Genomic DNA, 23577 nt, shown 5'->3' on the forward strand with positions numbered 1-23577 from the left:
CTGAAGTCCGGCGAACAGGAAAACAGCGAGAATGGCTTCGAAACGAAACTCTTTATTTGGCCTGACATGTGCCCGCAAAGAACTGAATCACTCGGCGGCGGCGTAGCGAGAAGCGTGCTCTGCAGTCGTCGAACAGAATGCCCGCCGCTCTGGGCCGTACTCTTTTTAAAGCTGATAACGAACTTTCGAGATAAAGCTTGGAAAGTTACTAGATCGCTCTGGAACAACGTAGAATCGCCTCCGCCTGGATGCGATCAATCGAGATAAATCTAGGCGTGTCTTGCATCACAAACAAAGCGATAAAGCGGCGTGCCCGAAGCTTTGAAGGTTGAACAAACAGACTACAGAGATTCGCGGCAATATTACGCGCAGTGCATATTACCTGTAATGACAAATATTCTGCTGCGTCTGGCCTCTCTATTGCCAGGAATTCGGGACAAGCAGTTCCAGTTTCCTTGGCTGCCGCTACGAGGCGCATTGCTTAAACATTTGAAATTAGCGCTTTCACATTATCCGTGACGTAGGAAGGAATAACTGAGTAGCTGCACAAGAAAACCTGAAATTCCGCCAGGCTTAGCGGAACTAGCTGGACGCTGTTCTGATTTCCTGGTAATGGTGTCAAGCAGGTGCATCCTCAAATAAAGTTGTAATTACTGGATAATTTCAGATCACTGTAAGGTGCGTTTGGAAGCCCTCCGAAAGATCATCACACTTCCCTTCAAACTTATCCCGCTCTTGCTGGTGAAAGTTACAGCGGAACAAGCACCATAATCAACTAATAGTGGCGATGTTGTGCTTTAACAATTCTTTCTGACTTTATTCTTCTCATGTCCGCGCTGGCTAGGCTGTTCGGAAAACAAGGAGTTCATGGCGGCGCTCAAGCCAAAAACAAAGACCAGCAGTAGACTTAACGTATCAGAACTTAAAGAACACTTTCGCGCTATTTATAGGTAGAAAGTCGTAGCCTGTTGACCGACAGCTCCAGCTGCCAAAACGGTTATGAATTACATGAACTGCATTCCACGTTTTCTTTTTTCCGTAGTGAACTCTGGTCTTGCTCTTCTTGTCTAGATCACTTTGCCGAACTACATCGAATCCGTCCGCGACAAGCTCGCTGAAAACGTCCACGAAGTATGGTCCATGAACAAAATTGACAGCGGCTGGCGATACGGAGAGGTACGTCTTCTAGCTTCACGGATTTTGGCCTCTGGTATAGAGAGATCAATGCGCGCTGTTCCTATTATTTGTACATGGGTGGGCTGCAAAAGTAATGGTTGCGCTCAACCTTGCTCAGCTATTTAATAACGACGTCGGACAACCCTCAAGCTTCGATCGCAAGCACCAAGTGTCAGCCACAGTGCCCTTTAACTTCACGCTGTGCTTTACAAGCCAGCGATTAAATCCTAGAATCTGTAGGCATCCAGACTAAGTGGTTTAGTTACAATCTTTACGTTTAAATTTGTCGTGGGACTTAACACGTCTACTAATTTCGGTGCTATGTTGGGAGTAGTAGCCGGAGCATTGATGGTAACTAACAGCTGTATTTGATGCCCTATGAGTAAATTTTGCGCATGCCTGGGATTCTTGTCATATCCCTGAGAAAATAAATTTACCAAGTTGAGATCGTTGAGTCTTTAACCTGTCGCCGAATGCTCTGTTTCGTGTAGCCAAGGCTCCAGTTACGGCTGGTGTCCTCAGAAGGGCTCTTCCATATTAACAAAAGCCTTCCGCTGCAGTGGTGCTTGAAAACGTAGTGCTACACTGCCTCAACGCAGGTGCGAGACGACGCCAAGAGGCACCATCCGTGTCTGACATCGTTCGAGCACTTGCCAATGGCCGAGAAGAAATACGACACCACCCTAGCCCTGCAGACTCTCAAGTGAGTCGGCTTTGATTGCACTAGCCACAGTCACAGGAAGCATAACTGCTGTTCAGACTACCTTTCAGAGCACCTCGTTCCGGCTCTGACCTTCTCTTCAGAGAACCTGGGCGAAAGGTCGTCGTGGGTTTGAAGTAACGTCTTGCTTGTTGACTTTCTAAACACTCTCTGCATAAATGCTGACGCTTACAGACACTAACCGGCAGTAAGTAACGAAAGCGTCAAGCTCACGAAGAAAGCTTACAAGGAACCTTGGTTGTTATCCTGAAGAATAGTTGTCTGGGCGAGTGAGTAATACATAGTGCAAAACAATGGAAAAAGACAGCGACACACAGACGCACAGCGCTTGTGCTGCTTGTGCTGCTTGTGTCCCCGACTGCAGCGCCCGTCTCAGTTATCTCCGCTTGTGTTAGCACGCATTCCAGCATGCCTTAAAAGAGGATTGTAGCGGCCGTTTTGTGCGTAATGCTTTCGACCTTACTTTTTTGCTTTAGGACCGTCCTGGCCTTGGGATACCACATCACTGTAGACAAGCCACCAGCGCGCATCAAGACTGTCAAACTGCCTAACGAGTGAGTTGCAACGACGTTTTATAGGTACAAGTACAGTTTCGCAGGTGCAATAACACAAGGAGTATTTATTTATTTATTTATTTATTTATTTATTTATTTATTTATTTATTTATTTATTTATTTATTTATTTATTAAAGTACCAAACGAGTTCCACACTTGGAACATTGTGTGATGGGAGGGGTTACAATATTTTGCCGACATAAGATGGTAAAAAGTGGAAAAGTACGAAACTATACAATACTAAACACACTAGACTGTTAGCATTTATTAAAACGTGCATAAAAGAAAACGTATTATAGTGACACACACACATAAAAAAACAATAAAGAAATAGTGGTACTGCATGGATTCAACTTACACATTGTAAACACAGATTACAGACTATATCATGGATGCATAAAGGCAGTCAATTCGTTTTTGAATATTATTTGGTCACGTATGGTAGCAATGCACTCCAGAAGACCATTCCAACGCTTGATAGCACGTGGCAAAGCAGAATTGAACTCGAGAGTTCGGCCGAATAGACGTTGGAAGCTATGATTTTATGTAGGCGACGTGAAGTGCGCATTGGTCGTGTAAGTGACAGTGTGGACGCGTGACGGCTGTATATCAGTTTCTGTAGCAAGCAAAGAAGTGCGATATCCCTACGTGTCTGCAAACTTGCTAGCGGTAAAGATAACTTGGTTTTTGTTATGCTCGAACGGCTGTAGTCGTGAGAAATAAAACGTGCTGCACGGTTCTGAATTGCTTCGAGGGAGTGAATTAAATAACCCTGATGTGGTGACCGGATAGCTGAAGCATATTCTAGTTTAAGACGGACAAATAATAAGTATGCGAGCTTGCGGGTCTAAACAGGGGCGCTATGAAGATTTTCCTTCAGGCCGACAAACGTGCGCGATGCTTTGGCGGTTATGTTTTGAATATTTATAAGATGTGCAGGTTGGCGTGATACTGCTAAGGAAATAACTGAATAGCGAGTTTTAATACTTCCGGCTGTCTACATTTGTCTGTATTGTCATTTGCCACGATGTGCACCAGTTAGTTACACATCGAAGGTCCTGCTCAAGAATGACATGGTCAGGGGTTGAGCGGATTTCACGATAAATTATTTAGTCATCAGCGAACAGTCAGACCGATGATGTATTATGCGACGGGAAGTAATTTTTGTAAATTGAAAATAATAAGAGACCGAGAACACTTCCCTGAGGAATGCCAGAACTGAAGTCACTAAGGAGTGGTAAAAAGTCGTTTAACTTAGGAGGGTAGATGTGTAGGCCAGTTGGTGAGACATGAAGGAGCTAGACACCGCAGCGGACACGGGACAGAGAAAGAAGACGACACAGGGCGGTACTTGCAACTAAAATTTTATTTGAAACTTCATGGCTTTATAAAGAACGAGGCACGTGTGATCTTACAATCGGGTAAAAAAGGATGAATGAAAAGCAACAGATAACAACACCTAACTGACAACAATGCACAGGAAAGATATGCGAGTCACAATGTACAGAAATCAGACTTTAAAACGTTATGCAATGCTCATCATGCGAGTCACAATCTACATATACCAGAAGTGTTAAAAACCGTCGACCGCATGTGGAAGCATGAAAACCACAAGACAAAGGAAGAAAAAGAACGTCAAAAGGAAGCCACCCAACCTGTTACCTGTCAAGGAAACCCAGTTCTTTTTGGAGGATGGAAACCGAAGGCGAACTAACGCATTCATCCGGTTGCGAGCGCAAGATGGCAATGGCCTCTACAATCTCTCTCTCAAGCTGCCGCTTCCTTCTTCCAACAATCTGGGTCTGGCTGAACTGGGGGCAACAACCCCGACACTTGCGGCAATGAACAGGAAGATTCGAACCCCCCGCCTCCCCCAAGGAACGCGCATGTTCTCTCAAGCGATCATTTAAGCGCCTACCGGTTTGTCCAATATAAAAACGCCCACAACTGAGGGAGATCTTGTAGATTACCCCTGTTGCACATGATACACGCTTATTTTCTTCCAAATGTTTCTTGCCACAAGTTCCTCGAATCGAATCATCTTTTCCCACTAGATTGCATAATCTAGAGAGCTTACAGGGTGCCGAAAATACAATGTCGATGCCATATTTGCCTGAAATCTTTTTGAGATTATGTGAAACCCTGTGCAGGTAGGGAACCCTGTGCCGGCCAGAAAAAAGTGGAAGTCATTCCCTACCTGCACAGGGTTTCACATAATCTCAAAAAGATTTCAGGCAAATATGGCATCGACATTGTATTTTCGGCACCCTGTAAGCTCTCTAGATTATCCAATCTAGTGGGAAAAGGGGATTCGATTCGAGGAACTTGCGGCAAGAAACATTTGGAAGAAAATAAGCGTGTCGCATGTGCAACAGGGGTAATCTACAAGATCCCCCCCAGTTGTGGGCGTTTTTATATTGGACAAACCGGTAGGCGCTTAAATGATAGCTTGAGAGAACATGCGCGTTCCTTGGGGGAGGCGGGGGGTTCGAATCTGCCTGTTCATTGCCGCAAGTGTCGGGGTTGTTGCCCTCAGTTCAGCCAGACCCAGATTGTTGGAAGAAGGAAGGGGCAGCTTGAGAGAGAGATTGTAGAGGCCATTGCCATCTTGCGCTAGCAACCGGATGAATGCGTTAGTTCGCCTTCGGTTTCCATCCTCCAAAAAGAACTGGGTTTCCTTGACAGGTAACAGGTTGGGTGGCTTCCTTTTGACGTTCTTTTTCTTCCTTTGTCTTGTGGTTTTCATGCTTCCACATGCGGTCGACGGTTTTTAACACTTCTGGTATATGTAGATTGTGACTCGCATGATGAGCATTGCATAACGTTTTAAAGTCTGATTTCTGTACATTGTGACTCGCATATCTTTCCTGTGCATTGTTGTCAGTTAGGTGTTGTTATCTGTTGCTTTTCATTCATCCTTTTTTACCCGATTGTAAGATCACACGTGCCTCGGTCTTTATAAAGTCATGAAGTTTCAAATAAAATTTTAGGTGCAAGTACCGCCCTGTGTCGTCTTCTTTCTCTGTCCCGTGTCCGCTGCGGTGTCTAGCTCCTTCATAAAAAGGCGTTGATAACCGTGATCCGCTTTCGAAAAGATATGAAGTTCTGGATCCGGAAGAGAGTTAGTGAGTCTAAATTAAGCGACGATATTGTCCCATTGGGACAATGTCGTCCCATACATATCGTCTCATATCGTCCCAGACATATCGTCCCATTGGGACAATATTGTCACAATGGGACTAACCTATGTCCCATTCATGAAACTGTACTCTTTTGCCGTGAACCTAACATAGCTGTCGCTGAAGCATTCAGTTCCTAACTGCTTGATTTTGAAGGCTTCTAAGATTTATCGTCCTAGTCAAGGGTTCGACAGAATCCTGTCTGGCGAGGGAGAGGCATAGTGGTAAAATAAAACATACACTCGCCAAAAGATGGTTTATAAAAAACGACGTTTCGGGACCCGTACGGGTCTCTTGTTCACAATGAATGATGGACGGAATGGGCCGCTTCTTATATGCGCACTTGACAGCGCAGTGAGTGGGCGTAGTTATCCGGGAGATTATCCTTCGTCCTGTTAATGACATGATCCGTGGTCTGTATATAAAAAGATTCTAAAAGTAGTCGTGGCGATGTGGGTTTCATGGTATCTAATATTGTGGCGTTATCCCAGTCAATGGTGTGGTTCTTTTCTTGAGCATGCTCTGCCAGCGGGTTCGATGAGGTGCGACATTTGTTGACGTCGTTCTTGTGTTCTCTTAATCTTCTTCTGAAATCGTCTGATTCGCCAATGTATGACGCATCGAAGTTTTTGCAGGGGATTTTGTACACCACTCCGGGGAAACGTGGGCGCTCCAGACGGTCTTTCACGTGACAGAGCTGTTGTTTCAGCTTGCTGGACGGCACGTACGCAATGCGCACGTCGTATTTTGAAAATATCCGTGCCAGAGCCTCACTTGTCCCCCGGGCGTAAGGAATGCTCGCGCGCTTCTGTTGTCCGATGAGTCGGGGTTCGGCAGGTTGCAGAGAGCGGCGTTGTTCGTTGTGCAGCAGTTGTCGAGGATAGCCATTCCTCTCGAGGTCGACGCGGACTTTATTCTGCTCGGAACAGCGCAGACCGGGACTGGAGCAAAGACGAGTGGCACGGTTGTATAGAGCTGACGCGACGGGTGCGTCGGTATCCGTAACCTGTGCCAACCTCGCTCTGGTGTCTATTGAAAATTCGGCCCTGCAATCGTTCCATATTCGTCCGAAGCTCTTCTTGCGGTATGTGGACGATTGTTTCTGTATAATTCCCCGCAAGGACGCCAAACCGTTTCTGGACCACCTAAATTCTTTTCAACCGAAAATTCAATTCACAATGGAAGAAGAAGTTTCCGAAAGGATTGCTTTTCTTGATGTCCTTGTTCTCCGCACTCCCGATGGTCTTGCCACTACTGTTTCCCGGAAACCCACACACACTGGGAAGTACTTGGATTTTCAGTCCGCCCACCCCATTGGCCACAAACGTTCCGTCGCGTCAGCTCTATACAACCGTGCCACTCGTCTTTGCTCCAGTCCCGGTCTGCGCTGTTCCGAGCAGAATAAAGTCCGCGTCGACCTCGAGAGGAATGGCTATCCTCGACAACTGCTGCACAACGAACAACGCCGCTCTCTGCAACCTGCCGAACCCCGACTCATCAGACAACAGAAGCGCGCGAGCATTCCTTACGCCCGGGGGACAAGTGAGGCTCTGGCACGGATATTTTCAAAATACGACGTGCGCATTGCGCACGTGCCGTCCAGCAAGCTGAAACAACAGCTCTGTCACGTGAAAGACCGTCTGGAGCGCCCACGTTTCCCCGGAGTGGTGTACAAAATCCCCTGCAAAAACTTCGATGCGTCATACATTGGCGAATCAGACGATTTCAGAAGAAGATTAAGAGAACACAAGAACGACGTCAACAAATGTCGCACCTCATCGAACCCGCTGGCAGAGCATGCTCAAGAAAAGAACCACACCATTGACTGGGATAACGCCACAATATTAGATACCATGAAACCCACATCGTCACGACTACTTTTAGAATCTCTTTATATACAGACCACGGATCATGTCATTAACAGGACGAAGGGTAATCTCCCGGATAACTACGCCCACTCACTGCGCTGTCAAGTGCGCTTATAAGAAGCGGCCCATTCCGTCCATCATTCATTGTGAACAAGGGACCCGTACGGGTCCCGAAACGTCAAGTTTTTTATAAGCCATCTTATGGCGAGTGTATGTTTTATTTTACCACTATTTCTCGTTCTATCTGTGTTCTGCCGCGGCCGATGATTTTGGCATTATGGAAGAGAGGGATGCAGTCTTTGCAGTGGTTGCAATGTCTTGGCAGATTCGCTGTATTGCCTGGCTGCAGCGAAGTGCTGTGCTGCCTCGTACGGTCATTGACGCATTGACCTGTTTGACGTACGTTGTTGGGCTAGTCGGTCAATCATAGTGAATACAAGGGGGGTACTGCGCACAAAAAGACAAGGACAAGAAGATAACACAACAAGCGCTTGTTGTGTTATCTTCTTGTCCTTGTCTTTTTGTGCGCAGTACTCCCCTTATATGTACCTGTTTGACCTATGTAGGCCTTGCCACAGGACAGTGGGAGCGAGTAAACAACATTGGTTGTGCATTTGGTGAATATGCTCTGGTGTTAGCCATGAAATACGGTGTTAAGGTAGTCTTTTCTGCGCCCACCAAACTGTCGTCGCTTTGTTCACGTATCTCTAAAATTAGCACAAAAAAGAAATGTATTCTCAAACACCAAAGCATGTTCACCAAATGCACAGCCGATGTTGTTTACTCGCTCCCACTGTCCTGTGGCAAGGCCTACATAGGTCAAACTGGTCAATGCGTCAACGACCGTATGAGGTAGTACAGCACTTCGCTGCAGCCAGGCAATACAGCAAATCTGCCACGACATTGCAACCACTGCAAAGACTGCACCCCTCTGTTCCATAATGTCACAATCATCGTCCGCGGCAAAACACAGATACAACGAGAAATCTCAGAAGCCTTCAAAATCAAGCAGTTAGGAATTGAATGCGTCAGCGACAGCTCTGTTAGGTTCACGGCAAAAGAGTACAGTTTCATGAATGGGACATAAGTTGCCACATGCAATCTTCGGTTGCTTAATCAACTTTACATAGCGTTTGTGGTGCTCTCGTGCATGTGCGCCCTGTTCTGATGTTGGCGATCCACCAAGTAAAGAATTTTCAGTTGTGTTTTCAGCGTTGTCCTGTGTACTTCTCCTCCTTGTAGCGCGTCCTTTCCTCTGGTTTTCTACTTACTTATGTTCAGGTTCTTTCATGAAAACAGAGCAAAATGCGGTGTCAAGTTCTTCGGCTGCTTGACTGTCTGGAATCGGGCTATTCTGCGGTCGTACAGTTTTAATGGCTGAGGGCGCTTTGGGTTAATCGTATTCCAGAATTTTTTAGGATTAGTTTTTATCATGTTCGGAAGAATCTCAGAATAGAAATAGCGCTTTGTTTTGTTAGCGAGTAATTCGAATTCCTTTTCTGTAGCGTAATACTTTTGCCAGGTGGACTGCGTGTTAGTTCGTTTAGCAGAGCGAAAAAGTATTTTCTTTTTATTATTGAGACGTTTGAGCGCATGATTGAACCATGGCGATGACTGCTTTTCTGTTACAGTGATAGTGGGTATGTATGTTAGTACCAGGTCACGTATTTTATTCTTGAACAGCAACCAATTAGTTTCAACGGAGCGTATTGAAAAGTCACGAAGAAGCCAGATGGAAAATTCTTCGAGTGCTGTGTTAACTGCCGAATAATTGCCTTTATCATATAATGTTATCGTTTTTGTCGTTTTCGGTGGATGCAGTAAGTTACAATATAAAGAACCATTAACAACAGAATGATCGCTAAGACAAGGCAAGTATGTGATTGGGGAGAGCTTATCATAATGAGTTGTAAGTATCAGGTATAACGTATTCGATAAATTTCGATGAACTACTTGTGTTAGTCCAAAGTTAAGGCATGTGTTTACGAAGTCGCTTTCAGTAAAACATTCAGTATTGTTTTTGGAGAGGGTTGAGGCGAGATTTGACCAGTTAATGGAATGGAAGTTAAAGTCACCGAAAATCAGAATGGGCGATTGGTGACAGGTTGCGGTAACGGAAAGAAGCACCTCGTGAAATTCAGCGACAAAAGAACTACTTGCGTCTGGGGGACGATAACAAGCGCCGATCACTAAGGGGGGATAACAGGAGTTGCTGAGAACGAATATTATTTCCAGTGCGGATGAAGTTTTAATTTCTATCGTTTGAAGGCTTCTATGGGCAGCAATTAGAACGCCACCACCCCTTTTGTTCTGTCACGGCGAAAAACATGTAAATCAGAAGAGAGAGAGAAAGAATCTCCGAGTCGGCAATTGAAGAGTTTACTCATGTTTCTGTGAGAATAATTTCGTTAGACTCTGTGGTGTGAATCAGGTTACGAAGAGCATCAACTTTAGGCAGGAGGCTTCTAATATTAGTGTATAAAAAAGGAAGTGTTGGAAGGGCTAGAGCGGGGACGATTGGCTTCTACGAGTTTAAAGGGTGTGGCACTACCTTCTGACTACTGTGATCAAGCGTGTACTTTTTCTTCCCGATGATTAGCTTGTCATGTCGGAGTTTGAATTTTTTTCTTCTTGTGCTTTGCAGAATTCCAGAAGATGCTTCCTGGCCTTGATGGTGTTTCGGCAGTAGTCCTCAGATATGCTAAACTCTGTACCTTTTAATATTTTGGCGCATGAAAGAACCTTTTCCTTCACTTTAAAATGTGAAAATTTAACGACGATCGGCCTATTCCTGTCCACCCTAAACTTTCCTAATCTGTGAGCTCTTTCAATGTCCACAGGAAGAATTGTCGTCCTTAATTTTGCGCTGCAGTGTTCAATAATAGTGGGCTCTGGCTGGGCCCATGTTTCCTGTTCGTTGTCTTCATGGCCAAAGAAAAGTAGGTTTGATCTTCCGGATTGATTTTCTGAGATATTGTAACGTGGCGGCCAGCCGAAGAATGAGGCGTGGTGAACCATGAAGAAGAGATGATTTAATGGCCGCTGGCCTAGCGCGAGCGCTCCGTCCCGCGCCACTGCCAGCTTCGTCTCCCTCGTAACAATATCAAGTGTAGCTCTGCGATTGAAGCTGTGCGATATGAGCGATTGAAGGTCTTGGGATAAAAATTTGCTTGGCCCTCTGAATGGCATGGCAGTGTGATATTTCACACAGTTTCTGTTCAGTATGCGAAGAATCAGTGCGCAATCGCTTCGCGGCTCTTAAGAGCTTTTTCTTGTTTTTTAATGCTCGTAGTGAATTGTTATACCAAGCTTTAAATATGCTGACACGTAAGATTATTCGCAAAATGTGACTGCGCACAAGTTCCGCAATTTTTTCTTTGTGCAATGTACAGTCTTCTTCAACAGACCGGGCTGTAAAATCATGAACAGAAATTCAGGGAAATGCTCGAAGCCACGATTACTGGCGTTGAAGTCAGCCTTTCTATAGTTCAGTATCTGCTTTAGATGGGCGTGGCGAGGAAAATAAGCGGCATTAATCGATAACTGAAGAAGTTGATGATCGGTGAACCCGTCATTATAAGATATATCGCTAACCTCTCTGGAGCAGATGTTAGAATTAGGTCTAAAATATTAGTATCGCGTGTTGGAGTGCCGACAAGTTGGGCAAAAGGAAAGCCAAGTGGTGGCTGCATGAACTCATTGGAGGCAGATGAATGAGAATATAAGTTCAACCAATTAATGTCAGGGTAATTAGTCTCCGAACAAGAAAACACCCTACTTAGGAAGTCTAGTTCCAATAGCCGTGACATTCCCGTGTAGATCAGCGACAAACGTGGAAGAGGTGTCCGGGGGCCTGTAACAGAGGCTTAGGACAGTGCTACCTAGGCGAGATGTTATTGCTACCCATGGAGTACGTTTTCATGGATATAACAGTAAGCTTATAAAGCATCGCCGAACGTTTTGCTCGCAAGTTCGCACTTGGGAGAGCCTAACCGGAAACAGCCGTCTATGTGCACGGATGAATGAGCAGATATATGCCACGGTAGCCGAGGTACTAAACAGTAGCAATTGCCACTGCTCTGCATTGTGTTCTCGTCCGCATCTGCACCGCCAACAAAGGATCCGGAGTACCGGGGCTCAGTTCTCGCCACGCAAATCTCGTTGGGGTTCTGTAACTGGAATATGAGCTAGCAGAAATCCCGTTCACCGTAGTTAGTGCACTGTTAGATCCTTGAGAGGAACTCATTCATAGAGGTGCCAACTCCCTTGCCGTCCACTTTTCCTCAGAATGAGAGAGTGTTGGGCGGACGATGCAAGTGAAGGGCGGCGAAGCGGCGCAATTACAACAGCGCAAGAGAGAGAACGACACATGGACACATGGGCGTGTACGTGTCGTTCTTGTTATGTCGTAGTTGTGCCGCCGCTCTTTTGCTCGTGCAATTTCTCTTTGCAAACATGTGCTTGAGGCCGAGTTTAGCAAACAAAAACGTCACTGCTTCATACAAGCCGCGGAAAAGGGACACCTTTCAGTAGGCCAACTTCCGCTTTGCAGAACACCGCTGCCACGCCTGGTAAAACGCACAGAAATCCCAGAAGCTCAGCCGATAGGTGTGTACCTAAGTACAGCACAGTACAGTCTGACGCGATGTGAAGGTTATCGCTCTCATTTTGGCTCAGTAGCACGGATGAGCTTTTCCGGCTGTGATGATCACTTACTCCATAGTAGAAATAACTCAGAGGGTAGCGCGACCGAGTAGCTGACTTAGTTCAAGTACATAGTTCAACCTATTCCTTCTTCCAAAAACAAACTGCATTCCAGCTGTTCACAAAATTAAGCCTCGGGTCATGTTATTCATATCGGATTATACGGAACATAGACATACGAGCATGTTTTTGTTTGTTCCAGGCTTTATTGAAAATTAAGCAGCGCTTCTTTCTTGGTTTAATTTCATTGACGAGAGCAGTAAGAAATGGCGTAATGATTCGGACATACAAAAATCAATCGTTTTAAAATTCTTTCTCTGAGCATCACCGCAGTCGTAAAAAAAAATTACGGAGGGCCCTCAAAATTATTTACGAGCTGTGAATACGAAAGCATGGACGCGGGGTGTTCGGCTGCGGCGTATACTACTGTAATGCAGCGAAGCCCACCTGTTCGCGCCGCCCGAATGGAAAGGGATGACGACGACTATAACTGAATCCAGCGCGAGAGACTGGCAGTTGAGCGCGTAGGATGTTGTGCTGAGGTGATGACGTAGTGCTGTAATGAATTAATGCAGCTGATCTGTTCGCGTTGGCCTGAGTTGAAAACCCGCTTCGGAAGAAATTCAATTTTTTTTCCTTTCCTGATGATCAAGGCGCTGCGATGACGTCATAAGGCAATGTGCGTTTTCGGTCTGTTTCGCGCGGACAGAACGCCGGATTTTCGGGCTGATGAGCCTGACAATGTCTTCGCATTAATGCCAGCAACTCCTTTTCTGCCACTGAAGTTGAAGGCGAATTTGAAGTGAATACATGCAAGAAACCCTGCACTTCATAAAAGCTATGCCAAATTCTGCGTCGTTCTTTGCTTTTATTTAAGCTCGTGTTTGCATTTTTGCCCCTCTCCGTATGAAACGAAAGACCGTAGAAGACTTGCTGCAGGAGCATTCTTTATTTTTGCATTGTGGTAAATAATTGACCCTCCAGTATACACCACTAGTATACACCACCAGGTCTGCTTCATTTTGGAAAAGATCTACCTGCCGGACTTATTATAGTTGACAAATGCTGCGCGATCACTTACCACGGATGCTAAATGACTATATAAATCAGGGTATCGACATTACTAAACTGACACTTTCTGATTTCATTGCCATGTTCACCTGTTGAATCTTACTCTATTTTGTGTACCATGTGATAAGCGCTAAATTGGTGTATGTAGTTTGTTTTTAGAAATTGCATGTTTGTAACACTTGGTATGGTTCCATTTTTATTGTTGCGTATTTTGCTTTGTTTTGCGCTGTTCTCACTGCTGCCAGTGCTTGTTGTAGGGCCAAGGACAACTCAAGCCGTTCCTGAACGGCTTTTTCCTTGGTTCCTTTTTTTTTCACTGTATAGTGAGAAAAGAAAAAATAAAATAACTGTCAAAATAACCCTCGCCATACGTGATAAATGTCTTGGTAAAATATGACGTTCAAATCAGTTCGCTTCAAGTTGTGCCTGCGCCGAGTGAGGCGAACGAACTGCGTCTGTGACATGCTCTGCGCTAACACCTTTCCCGTGCCTTTCTCTTCGTCCCTTCAAGCCCTTATCTCCAGTCTAACGGCTACAAGCCTGCCCCCCTCGACCTGGGCGCCATCACGCTGTCGGCCAAGATGGAGGAGCTCGTGGACCTGCTCTCGGAGAATACGCACAACGTCTGGGCCCAGGAGCGCATCCAGCAGGGGTGGACCTACGGCCTCGTCGAGGTCTGTTGCTCTTGCCATATACAGATGCGGGTTCGCGGGAAAGAAAAAAAATACTCTGTTGCGGTCGGGCGAATCAGTTCAATGAAAAGCATTCAAAAACGCGAAGGGACTCGCTTTCTCCATATACTCTGGAAGGGTGCCAACTGACTGAGTGACTAGCGAGGCAACGCAGCAATAATTCTTCCTCTCCAAATCTGCATCCCGCAATCTTCCGTACCTGACTGTAAAACGCGACCAAGGTTATTTTGACATTGCCAGTCCCCTTCGTTCCCCTCACTTCTTTTTTTTTCTCTCTCTCTCTAGGGGGGGTTCATAAAGCACTTCTTTTTTTTTTTTAAGCAAGTTGCCTGAACGGTATCGGCAAGGCCGCATGCATGATTTTACTCTCGGAAGGACGGGCTCCCCTCCCGTCCTTCCTGGAGTAAAATGTAATTTGAGGCCGACACACAGCTCAAAAGGAAGAAACGCGTGTCGCGAACTGACTTAGCGCGAGCGATGTGCTACGCATTCTTTTCCATGTAACAGCGCTTCTGAGGTTTCGAGCAAGAGGGGACTTAACGGCTTTTTCTCTTCCCATGCTTCAGAACCAGCCGACTAGAAGAAGTCCACACTTAGTGCCTTACAAGAACGTCGACGATGTGATTAAGAAAGCCAACAGGTAAGACCCAGCATGGAAGAAAAGCAAAGCCAGAGCCTTTCTATAGCTTTATGGTCATGAAACTCCCGCCGAAGTTCGGTTTGGGGACAAAAGCGACCGGTAGACGACTGGCGCCTCCGATGGATATGGTGTGCCACTGGTGTAGAACCACACCATCCGCACCGGTGGCGTATGGTGCGGTTGTACGGTAAAATCTTCCTTCCACGCCCGTGTTGTTATTTGGTCTTTTATTTATTAATACGAAAGCATTAGATGGCTAAGTTGACAACGGAGGTGTCGGCAAAATGTGTCGCCGGAAGTTGGTCCCCTGTTACGCCATCGGTCATATGACGTCAAGAGACATAGAATAAAAATAAGAAAAAAAATGTAGTCTAGGTGGGACCTGAACCTCGGCCGCCGGCGTTCAAGATGACGTGACAGGATGACGCAAAACCGAAGAGAGTGTTGAAAAAGCACAGCTTGCTGAGCCAGTTGGTGCATGTTACAAAGGAATAGAAAAACCAGCAAAGCAGGACGCGTTCACACGGCGAAGAAATACACCTGGACAGTGCTGGAAGCACAACTGAATATTTTATTTCCTGAAAGTCTCGAGCAGAGCAGGGCGCACATGCGCGAAAGAAGACTCATGCCTACATAGGAAAAGATAAAAATCAAGTTATCGGTTGATGAAGTTTTCTTGCACGTGAAAACTAAGTCCCACTCATATACTTAAACTCTCTAGATGAAAATTTTACCGAAGTGACGCTGACGTAATCAGAGCCTGACTTCTTAATCTTAAGTGCTTCCAATATCTCCCGCTCTATCTGCGTTTTTCCGCGGCCGGTGACTCTCACCTTATTGAACAAGGAATTAAGTGCAATTCTGACACTTGTTACAATGCTTTGGTAGATCAGCTGTGTTATCTGGCTGCAGTGACGTGCGGTGTTGTCTTAACCGGTCATTAATGCATTGGCCCGTCTGGCCGATATAAGCTTTCCACACAACAGGGGGAGAGAGTACACAGCATTACTAGTGCATCTGGTGAACATAGTTTGGAGTTTCGTATTGCATAGCTTTCGTGTTCTCTCCATGCCAGAGGTGCGGGCACACAAAGACGAAAGTTTTGTGGGCGCCTAAAACACAACGTTCACTCCGTATTTCATTGAAAGGTGGCAGAGAGAGATGACGTCACACCCCAGCTGAGACACAATCGCTGCCAGTACGTGCAGACAGGAGAGAGGAGGAATGACGGAAAGAGACGCGCGGCGCAGAACCGCGTCCGCTGAGGCGATGACGTTGGTTTGAGCAACAGTACGGAGGGGCTGACTGAATCCCAGCGATGGCATCACTGGCTGACCTCAACGGGGTGGCAGCATACCCGGATGCTGTACACTTCGGTACAGCATTTCGGGTGGCGTCATAGCATTTCTCTTTGCATATAGCTTATCTTACCTGCATCTTGCGGGTACTCACCTAAGGGGCAAAAACGTGGAGGCTAAGAGGGTTGAGCTTAAGTTTAGCACAATGCAGCGAGCTATGGAAAGAAAAATGATAGGTGTAAAGTTAAGAGAGAGGAAGAGGGCAGAGTGGCTGAGAGAACAAACGCGGGTTAATGACATCTCAGTGAAAATCAAGAGGAAGAAATTGGCTTGGGCAGGGAATGTAATGCGAAGGCAAGATAACTGCTGGTCCTCTGGTAAAGGAGTGGATACCAAGAGAAGGCAAGCATATCAGGGGGCGCCAGAAAAGTAGGTGGGTGGATGAGATTAAGAATTTTACGGGGACACGGTGGGCGCAGCTGGCAAATGACAGGGTTAACTGAAGAGACATGGGAGAGGCCTTTGCCCTGCAGTCGGCGTAGTCAGGCTCATGATGAAACCTTACATTTCTTAGTCAGGTTGGAGGTTAGCATGCAACAGGGGTTCGGACCAATTACATACGCACCTTCAACTGCATTCTTTCCGAGACTGCATTTTCCCTTAAGTTGCGATTGAGGTGTCCACCGAGACGTTGAGATGTGCTAGCGCCACGGCTTGCTGCGTATCCGTGATCGTCTGGCTGCTGCGTAGACCTTTCATGGTTAATGTGGCATTAAAACGCTGACGAAAAGTGCGGTGCGGCCATTAACCTAACAAATGCACGTGAACGAAACGCAGTGCGCGGTAAGGCAAAACCCGCGTTAGCAGACGGCACTCATAGAGTTCGTACTGCGCTTGTGCTGCTCACCCGGGTTCAGGGGACACGGCTGCAGGTTTATCAGTACGCTACGTCATACAGCAATACGCCGAGCACTAGCAGGTGTGGGATTTTACTGGGTGATTTATCAGTGACTGTGACCTCATTCGTCCGGTTTGGCTTGTTCCCCTTCTCTCCATTGCCTCCCGGCTTCCTAGTTGCCACCTATTCGTAGCTGTTCCTGTATTAACCTGCCTGACTTACTTTCTTATCGCTGTCCATGCCAGTGAAAGCCCATCCACGTGACTGGCGCTGGAATGTCCGCCAATGTGGCTTCCAATGGCGGTGTCAGCCATTTTTGCTACCAACTGACCACGCTGTTCTTGAAGTTCGCTCTTCTCTGCCCTCTCTACCTCTAGCTTTCTTTCTAGGGCATTCATACGTAACACTAGCTTGGTGTTCGCTTGGTCAGCCCTGTCTAGGAGTGCACCTAAACGCAACATTTGCGCATGAAATCCGCGCATTCGGCCTCCTCTACCGATTCCGACCGCGTTTCCTTGAGATTCACCGGCGCCTCACACTCCTTGCATATAACCTTCAGTTGTTTGACGATCTTAGCAGCGCTCGATTATTGCTACCACGAAATGCTAGAATATCTACAGGCTAAAAAAAAACTTACACACACGTGCTGAAATGAAATTCTGGCTACCGCAAATGCCGATCTCCTAGGAATAGAATAACTGCATTTCTAAAATAGTTAACCGACAAATGAGCGCTGAAAATCAGTAGCTGCCAGCCAGAATAGATCCAACCGTTACTGGTCACTGACCTAAAATCGGCTCTTTAGCCTGCACTTCCCTTAACTAGCCTAAATCTAAACACATCTTGCTTTCAAAATAATGAAAAAGAACTCATCTATTTGACGCTGTCACGTCGCTCTCGCAGTCGTCAGTCCGTCCGGTCCCGGTCACCACGCTTGATCCAAAAAAGCACCTAAACATGCCTCCGCACCGCATGGCTGTCAGATCAAATCCTGGATTGACGCCAGCGCCGCTGCGCGACCGCTTTGGGCAGCGTACCAAGCTCCCCCATAAACTTACGGAGAAGATCCATGAAATCTATTGAAGGACTCTGGCAAAGCTGACAAACTACACCTGTACTTGAAAAAATGGGGACAGAGAAAAAAAAGTAGAACAAAATAAGTCGATGATGCGGACACTAGCTGACACCTAGTTTTGCAGTATGTGTGGCTGCTTCAATGCTGTTCCGACTGCTTTCATGGTTCGTCCGAGGCGATAAAAAGACCGCACTTGGAATTGCTTAGTCTGGATGCATTCAGGCCGTGATCAGGAAGATTACGTTTGCAACTGCTGCGTCTTCAAAGAGCGTTGTTGAAATCAACGGTTAAGGGTCAAAACTAAAGATTGAAGTTTTATAACTGCCATCACAGTTACAAAACGAATCTACTTGCGCTTCCGCTTCGTACCAGTTTCCGCGCCCGCGAGGTGGTCAGGAAAAATTTTTAGGCGAGTTAAAGATTTCCTAAAACAGGGTGCAGCTTGTTTTTTGCAGTGGAACAATTCTCCCATTACAATATTGCAATATTTGTGAATCTGGTAAGCCCAGCCTGTGCTGGAGATAACTGTTGACACGATTTCGCCATCCGTTCATCTATTGTCATGGGCCGCCACTTACACTATATGCTATATAATAAGGGAGTAATTGCTCATTCGCATCCACCCAAGCGCAGCTATGCCTCTATGCGTTATAGCTTTGCGGCATAACGTTCGCATTGCAAGCTGGAGGTCTGCGGTTCGATCCTCAGCACCGCCTGGTTGGCTACGGTGACACAATGGGAGCTTCTGGGCCGTTGCTTGGCTTGTGCAGGTTGAAATTCTTGGAAAATGGGCCTTTCACAAGATAGGACTGATGCTTGCGCGAGTTGGTATGCCATATTCAAGAAGACCAGCGCTAAACAGACATGGACTGAAGGAAGACACACACAGCGCCTGTCTGTGTGTGTGTTCCTTCAGTCCTTGTCTATTTAGCGCTGTTCTTGAAAACTTTCACGCGACTCTGTGCGAAGAGTAGGTATAAGGATAAAACCATTCGTATTAAATTGTACCGATGTCTCTGCCTGCTTAGACTGCTTGGTCTTCTGCAGAAACAAAGTAAACAAATGTTTTGTTTGCTTTTTAAGCCGTTCTTGTCATACGAATAAGTAAAAATGTCTTCCGTCTCATGCACAAGTGAACAACGTAAACGTCTCAATTCGTACATACTTAACCATTGCTGTGGCGAAGAATAACCTTTGATAAAAGAATTTGGGCTCTCAAATTTTCTCCTTATTTATTCGCTTCCCGTGAACGTGCGCGTCACAGAAAGAGGCAGCGAGTACTGAGCTGGAATGGTTTCTGAGAAGCCGATGTTTAATGAGGATTCATTCAAGATCTCTTTGCTCTAAAGTAGGCCTTACATCATTTTTGGTATTATGGAAGCATTTCTTCTGTGTGGCGTATTCCTATAAAAACTTGCGCCGGAGGAAATTGCCTATTTCGTGGCGACATCACAATCATTTACTTGATGACAGGTAAGACCAATGAAATGCCTCCACCGCCACTGATAAGCATGTCTGGCTTTTCTAAGCATCAGCTGGCCTCATCTGTCGATCGCCCGTAAAGAAACTCCACGAGAATAATTTTATTTGCAGTTGCGATAAACCGAAGAGTGCGGTATAACTTAGCAGCACTTTTTGCTTGGCGAGCCGGTTGATGGCTGCTATTAACAATACCAGCAACAGGAATGGTGCGATGATGTGCCTACTCTTCCCACGCTCGCAGAGAGTGATTTTCAGGATGCTTGTGACACACGCACCGACTAGCTTTGATAGCTCTAGCAAAAAACTATTAATCCTCAGCACCATGCGGTGGCAGCTGCGCATACTATAACCGTTTGTCTCAATTTCCTCGCAGGGACACGGCTGGAGAACTAGTCCGCACGCTGCTTGCCTATGGCTACGTCCTGGAACCGCCCACGGCCGAAAGCCTCGAAGGTATTTATTTGCTTTTACTCCGCATGGTCCGCAGGCAGGTTGGCCTAAAAGCATTGTTTCAACAATGATTATGTGTTTATTTCGTCTGCTTGCGACTCTGGAAATGCTTCATTGTGTCGTAGTCAGATAAATGGGGCACAGCACTTCGAAGTGCAGCGCGTAAGCATGCTCTTCTTCTGTTCTGCTTTTTGCAGGTATTCAAAGTAAAGTGTCGTCTGTGAAGTACGATCAGCGAACCTACCGCGCCGAGATTACTTACTCCGTCAGTGAAGGGAAGTGGTAAGTGCTGCGTTGCGTGTGCTTTGTTGTGTGTGTTTGTTGCTTTGTGTGTGTGTGTGTTGGAGTGGAGGGGCAGAGAGTGAATCTACATCATGGGACGAAGAGGAAGAAGGAACGCCCAGCGAAACGGAGCGTCGAAAGCATGGAGGAAGGAAAACTAAGGAGAGGCCGTTCGTGTTCCCAATGCATTGGCGAGAATGTGGCGGAAGTGACGTCAAAATTTAGGCTTAAAAAGTCGGGCCACTAGCAACCTTGTCGTTGTTGCTCAGAAAACTCGGGCCACTAGCAACGGCGTACGGCGTCGTTGTTGCTAGGGGCCCGAGTGTTTCTCGGTGGCGGTGGACGGGCTTTCGGCACGGTGTGTTCGGCCTTGCGTGTTAAAGTCTACATGCCTGGCGTCGTGACGTTACGCACGCATCTAGGATTACTTTTAAATGCGGCAAATAACCGCTCATTTGATATTTTGTTCGTCAAACTTGGTGTCGTTACGCGGAGCGATCGATGCATTGAAATTGATCTCGCGGAAAGGTGGCACTCCGGAACCGCGCTTCGACACGCGAAGAAACGTTGATTGTTTTGATCAGCGAACTTTTGCACCTCACCAAACAGCACAGAAACATGAAGCCGCTCTCGGCGATGCTGAGCTGCGTTTCGAAGGCCACACGGCGGGTGTACGGTAGCCCGAGGAGGATGGTGAGCTGAGCTATAAGCGGCGCGCAATGTCGTCTTTCTTCGCCTGGCGTCGGAAAAGGTTCACCGCACCTGTGCGCCGGTCTGTGTCTAGGTACGTGTTTGCGGGGAGGGAGGTGAAGGAGTGTAGCGGCGAGTGGCGCGGTTTATTTTACACCTTTCTTTTACGAAGCGCTTGAACAAAGTAGCGTTGGCGGGGGGTCTGTTCGTCGCACGCTCCCGGTGCTGGCATCGGATCACAAGGGCGCATTTCATCCTAGCTGATCTTTTGCGGCCGATTTGTGCGTCGACATTTTACACTATATGTGTCACATATCTGATTAGGTAAAAAGTAATCACTTGCGTCTTTTGCAATGCCGGTATGCTATTGGCGCGGAAGTTTTGGTTGACAAGGATAAATTTGCTGCCAAGTGCAGGGACGAAAACAATCAATAAGCAACTCATGCATGTGCTAAACATATACACCTTCAAAATGTGCGCTGAGTAGTACAGCTACACTACAACAGAATATCTTTTGATATGTGTGTCTTCTGCAGCACATTTAAAACAAGACCGTAATAAAAATCTCACTCAAGGACTTTCCAGCACATCAAGTGAATTTCTTTGCATAAAATCTCAGCATTATGTGCACGTGCAACCACTGCAGAACACAGCATTATTCGAAGCCTTGTGTAACAAGGGATATGTCTTGGGATAGTGCTGCTGCGCGCACATATGGGCTATTTGATTCATGCGTCTTCATCATATATGCAGTGCACATCCAATGTAGCTTATTTTTCCCTTAGTTCCAAGCATGGTTACCTATTTTCTACTGGCTATAGTCTAACAAGTGTGGCCGACATAATATGTAAAGTCTTTGTTTTTCAATGCAGTGGTTGTTTAATATCTTCAATTGTCAAATTAATGCATTGAGCACAAATGCATATTGGTCAAAACATTTATTAAGGCTCTCTCGACCAAATAAGGAGCCACTGAACACATATGGAGTGTAGGGCTACAATATCAGTATGTCACTATAAACACTGGTACCCCACACTGAAAGTAGAACAAATTTTTGGGGTAAAATATGCAAGTATGAACGTTAATTGTTGGCTGTGATCTGCACATATTCTGTTCTGGCAGCGAAGTGTTCACAAGAGTGGCCTGCAGACATTTCATAATTTGAAGGACAAAAATAAGTAAATAAATAAATAAATAAATCTGCAAACACAGGATGCCCTGCTGCTAACGCAGTTTAAAAACCTAGACCATGTATGTTTGATGCAGACAAGCCCTAAATAAGCACTAAAGCTAAATATTGTAACGGCATACGACCTACACTAACCAAGAGCGCGCTGCGGTATGCAAATAAAGAAGAGGCGCGGGGCGAGCGCGAGGGGAGAGCGCGCGGCGCTAGCGCGAGAGGTAGATGCCCTGAAACTAGTGTTCGATTCTATTCACAATTATATAATTTCATCTGGTAGATTAATCTGCTAGAATGTGAATTCACAACTTTTCTTTCTCCGTATTTTTTGTATTGTACAAATTCTAGCTCTGTGTCCCAAATTTTAGATTTAATTATACTCCATTCCCTGTACTTGAGTGCGTTTGTATCCGCTATGCACCCTGGCCAATCCCCCGCCGTGGGTATGTGCCATTCAGCCCGAGGACATCATCATCATCATCATTAGAGAACGAAAGAGAACCGCCGCGGCCGGTTGTGTCTGGGTCTCCTGCGCCTCTCTGTGCCTTTCTCTGCGCGGGCCCGCCGTCCCGTAACATTTGGTGGCAGCGGTGGGATCATGCCGCTCACCCGCTCCCAGAATCAAGACCCCGACGTGCCAGTCGACAGGACTCCGCCACCAGCCGACGGCGCCGACGACGCAGCGGCCGGCACCGCTACACCTGGGCGCTCGGAGGGGCTCGGTTCTCCGCAGCGGCTGGACGCCGGTATTGAGCGCCTCCTCGATATTTTTACTCAGCGGATGGACGCATGGGAGGCCCGTCTGACTGCCCAGGCTGGGGAGATGGAGGCGATCCGGCGCGACTTTCGTCGCCTTCTGCCAGTCGAGCCGAACACGGGTCCGGTGCCTCTGGACGTCCCCGCCACCGCTGTACCCAGCTCTGCCGTCGCTGTACCTGCGGTCGTAGCCGCCAACAGCGTGCTCGGCGCGGGCGCATCATTGGACGTCGTGGAGTTGCCCACGTTCGACGGCACCATTTCGTGGGATGCTTACCGCATCCAGCTGGACAGTATTGCGGCGGCGAGAGGCTGGGACGAGCAGATGAAGGCACGGATGCTCGTCGCCAAACTGAGAGGCCGCGCGACTGAGCTGCTGCAGAACGTGCCGCCCGACCAGCTGGGCTCTTATACGGTCCTGGCGGGCCTCCTCGCCGACCACTACAGTGCCTCAGGTCACCCCCGTGTGCAGTACCGTCGCCTGCGAACCCGCCGTCAAGAGCTCGGGGAGACATACCAGGACCTCGCCGCCGCCATTGAGCGCCTGGCTCTGCAGTCGTTGCCGGGGGCGCCTCAGAACGCCGTGGCCCTGGTCGGCACCGAGGCATTCGTCGACGCCATCCGACTCCCTGAGGTGCAGCGCTTGGTCCGCTCTGGGCGTCCTGAGTCCGTCCGCGCCGCCATGGCGCTCGCCGTCGAGGCGGAATTGACTTTGCTGGCCACGCGGGGGTCGCCACCGTCTTCCGAGCACAGCGTCCCGGTGCAGGCTCCTCGGTTCTCAGTCCCCACAGCGGCCTCTACCCGACGCAGGCGTAATGACACCCGCACGACCTGCTTCCGCTGCGGCCTGAGGGGAC

The 23577-nt window shown here is 47.2% G+C and overlaps 1 protein-coding gene across 5 annotated transcripts in view; it reads left to right on the top strand.

The window, feature by feature from the left end:
- Positions 1 to 23577, top strand: part of LOC149326706 (ryanodine receptor-like) — a 542398-nt gene that overhangs the window by 163591 nt on the left and 355230 nt on the right. For all 5 annotated transcript variants that reach the window (XM_089563500.1, XM_089563501.1, XM_089563503.1 and 2 more), the window contains exons 23-29: positions 1072 to 1176; positions 1776 to 1879; positions 2374 to 2451; positions 13786 to 13948; positions 14533 to 14606; positions 19733 to 19812; positions 20007 to 20091. In XM_089563500.1, the coding sequence (XP_089419626.1) occupies positions 1072 to 1176; positions 1776 to 1879; positions 2374 to 2451; positions 13786 to 13948; positions 14533 to 14606; positions 19733 to 19812; positions 20007 to 20091 (689 nt within the window). The remainder of the gene's footprint in view (positions 1 to 1071; positions 1177 to 1775; positions 1880 to 2373; positions 2452 to 13785; positions 13949 to 14532; positions 14607 to 19732; positions 19813 to 20006; positions 20092 to 23577) is intronic.

Source organism: Amblyomma mixtum, chromosome 10 (assembly GCF_055824585.1).
Source record: "Amblyomma mixtum isolate Tamu chromosome 10, ASM5582458v1, whole genome shotgun sequence".
In the NCBI taxonomy this organism is placed as follows: Eukaryota; Metazoa; Arthropoda; class Arachnida; order Ixodida; family Ixodidae; genus Amblyomma; species Amblyomma mixtum.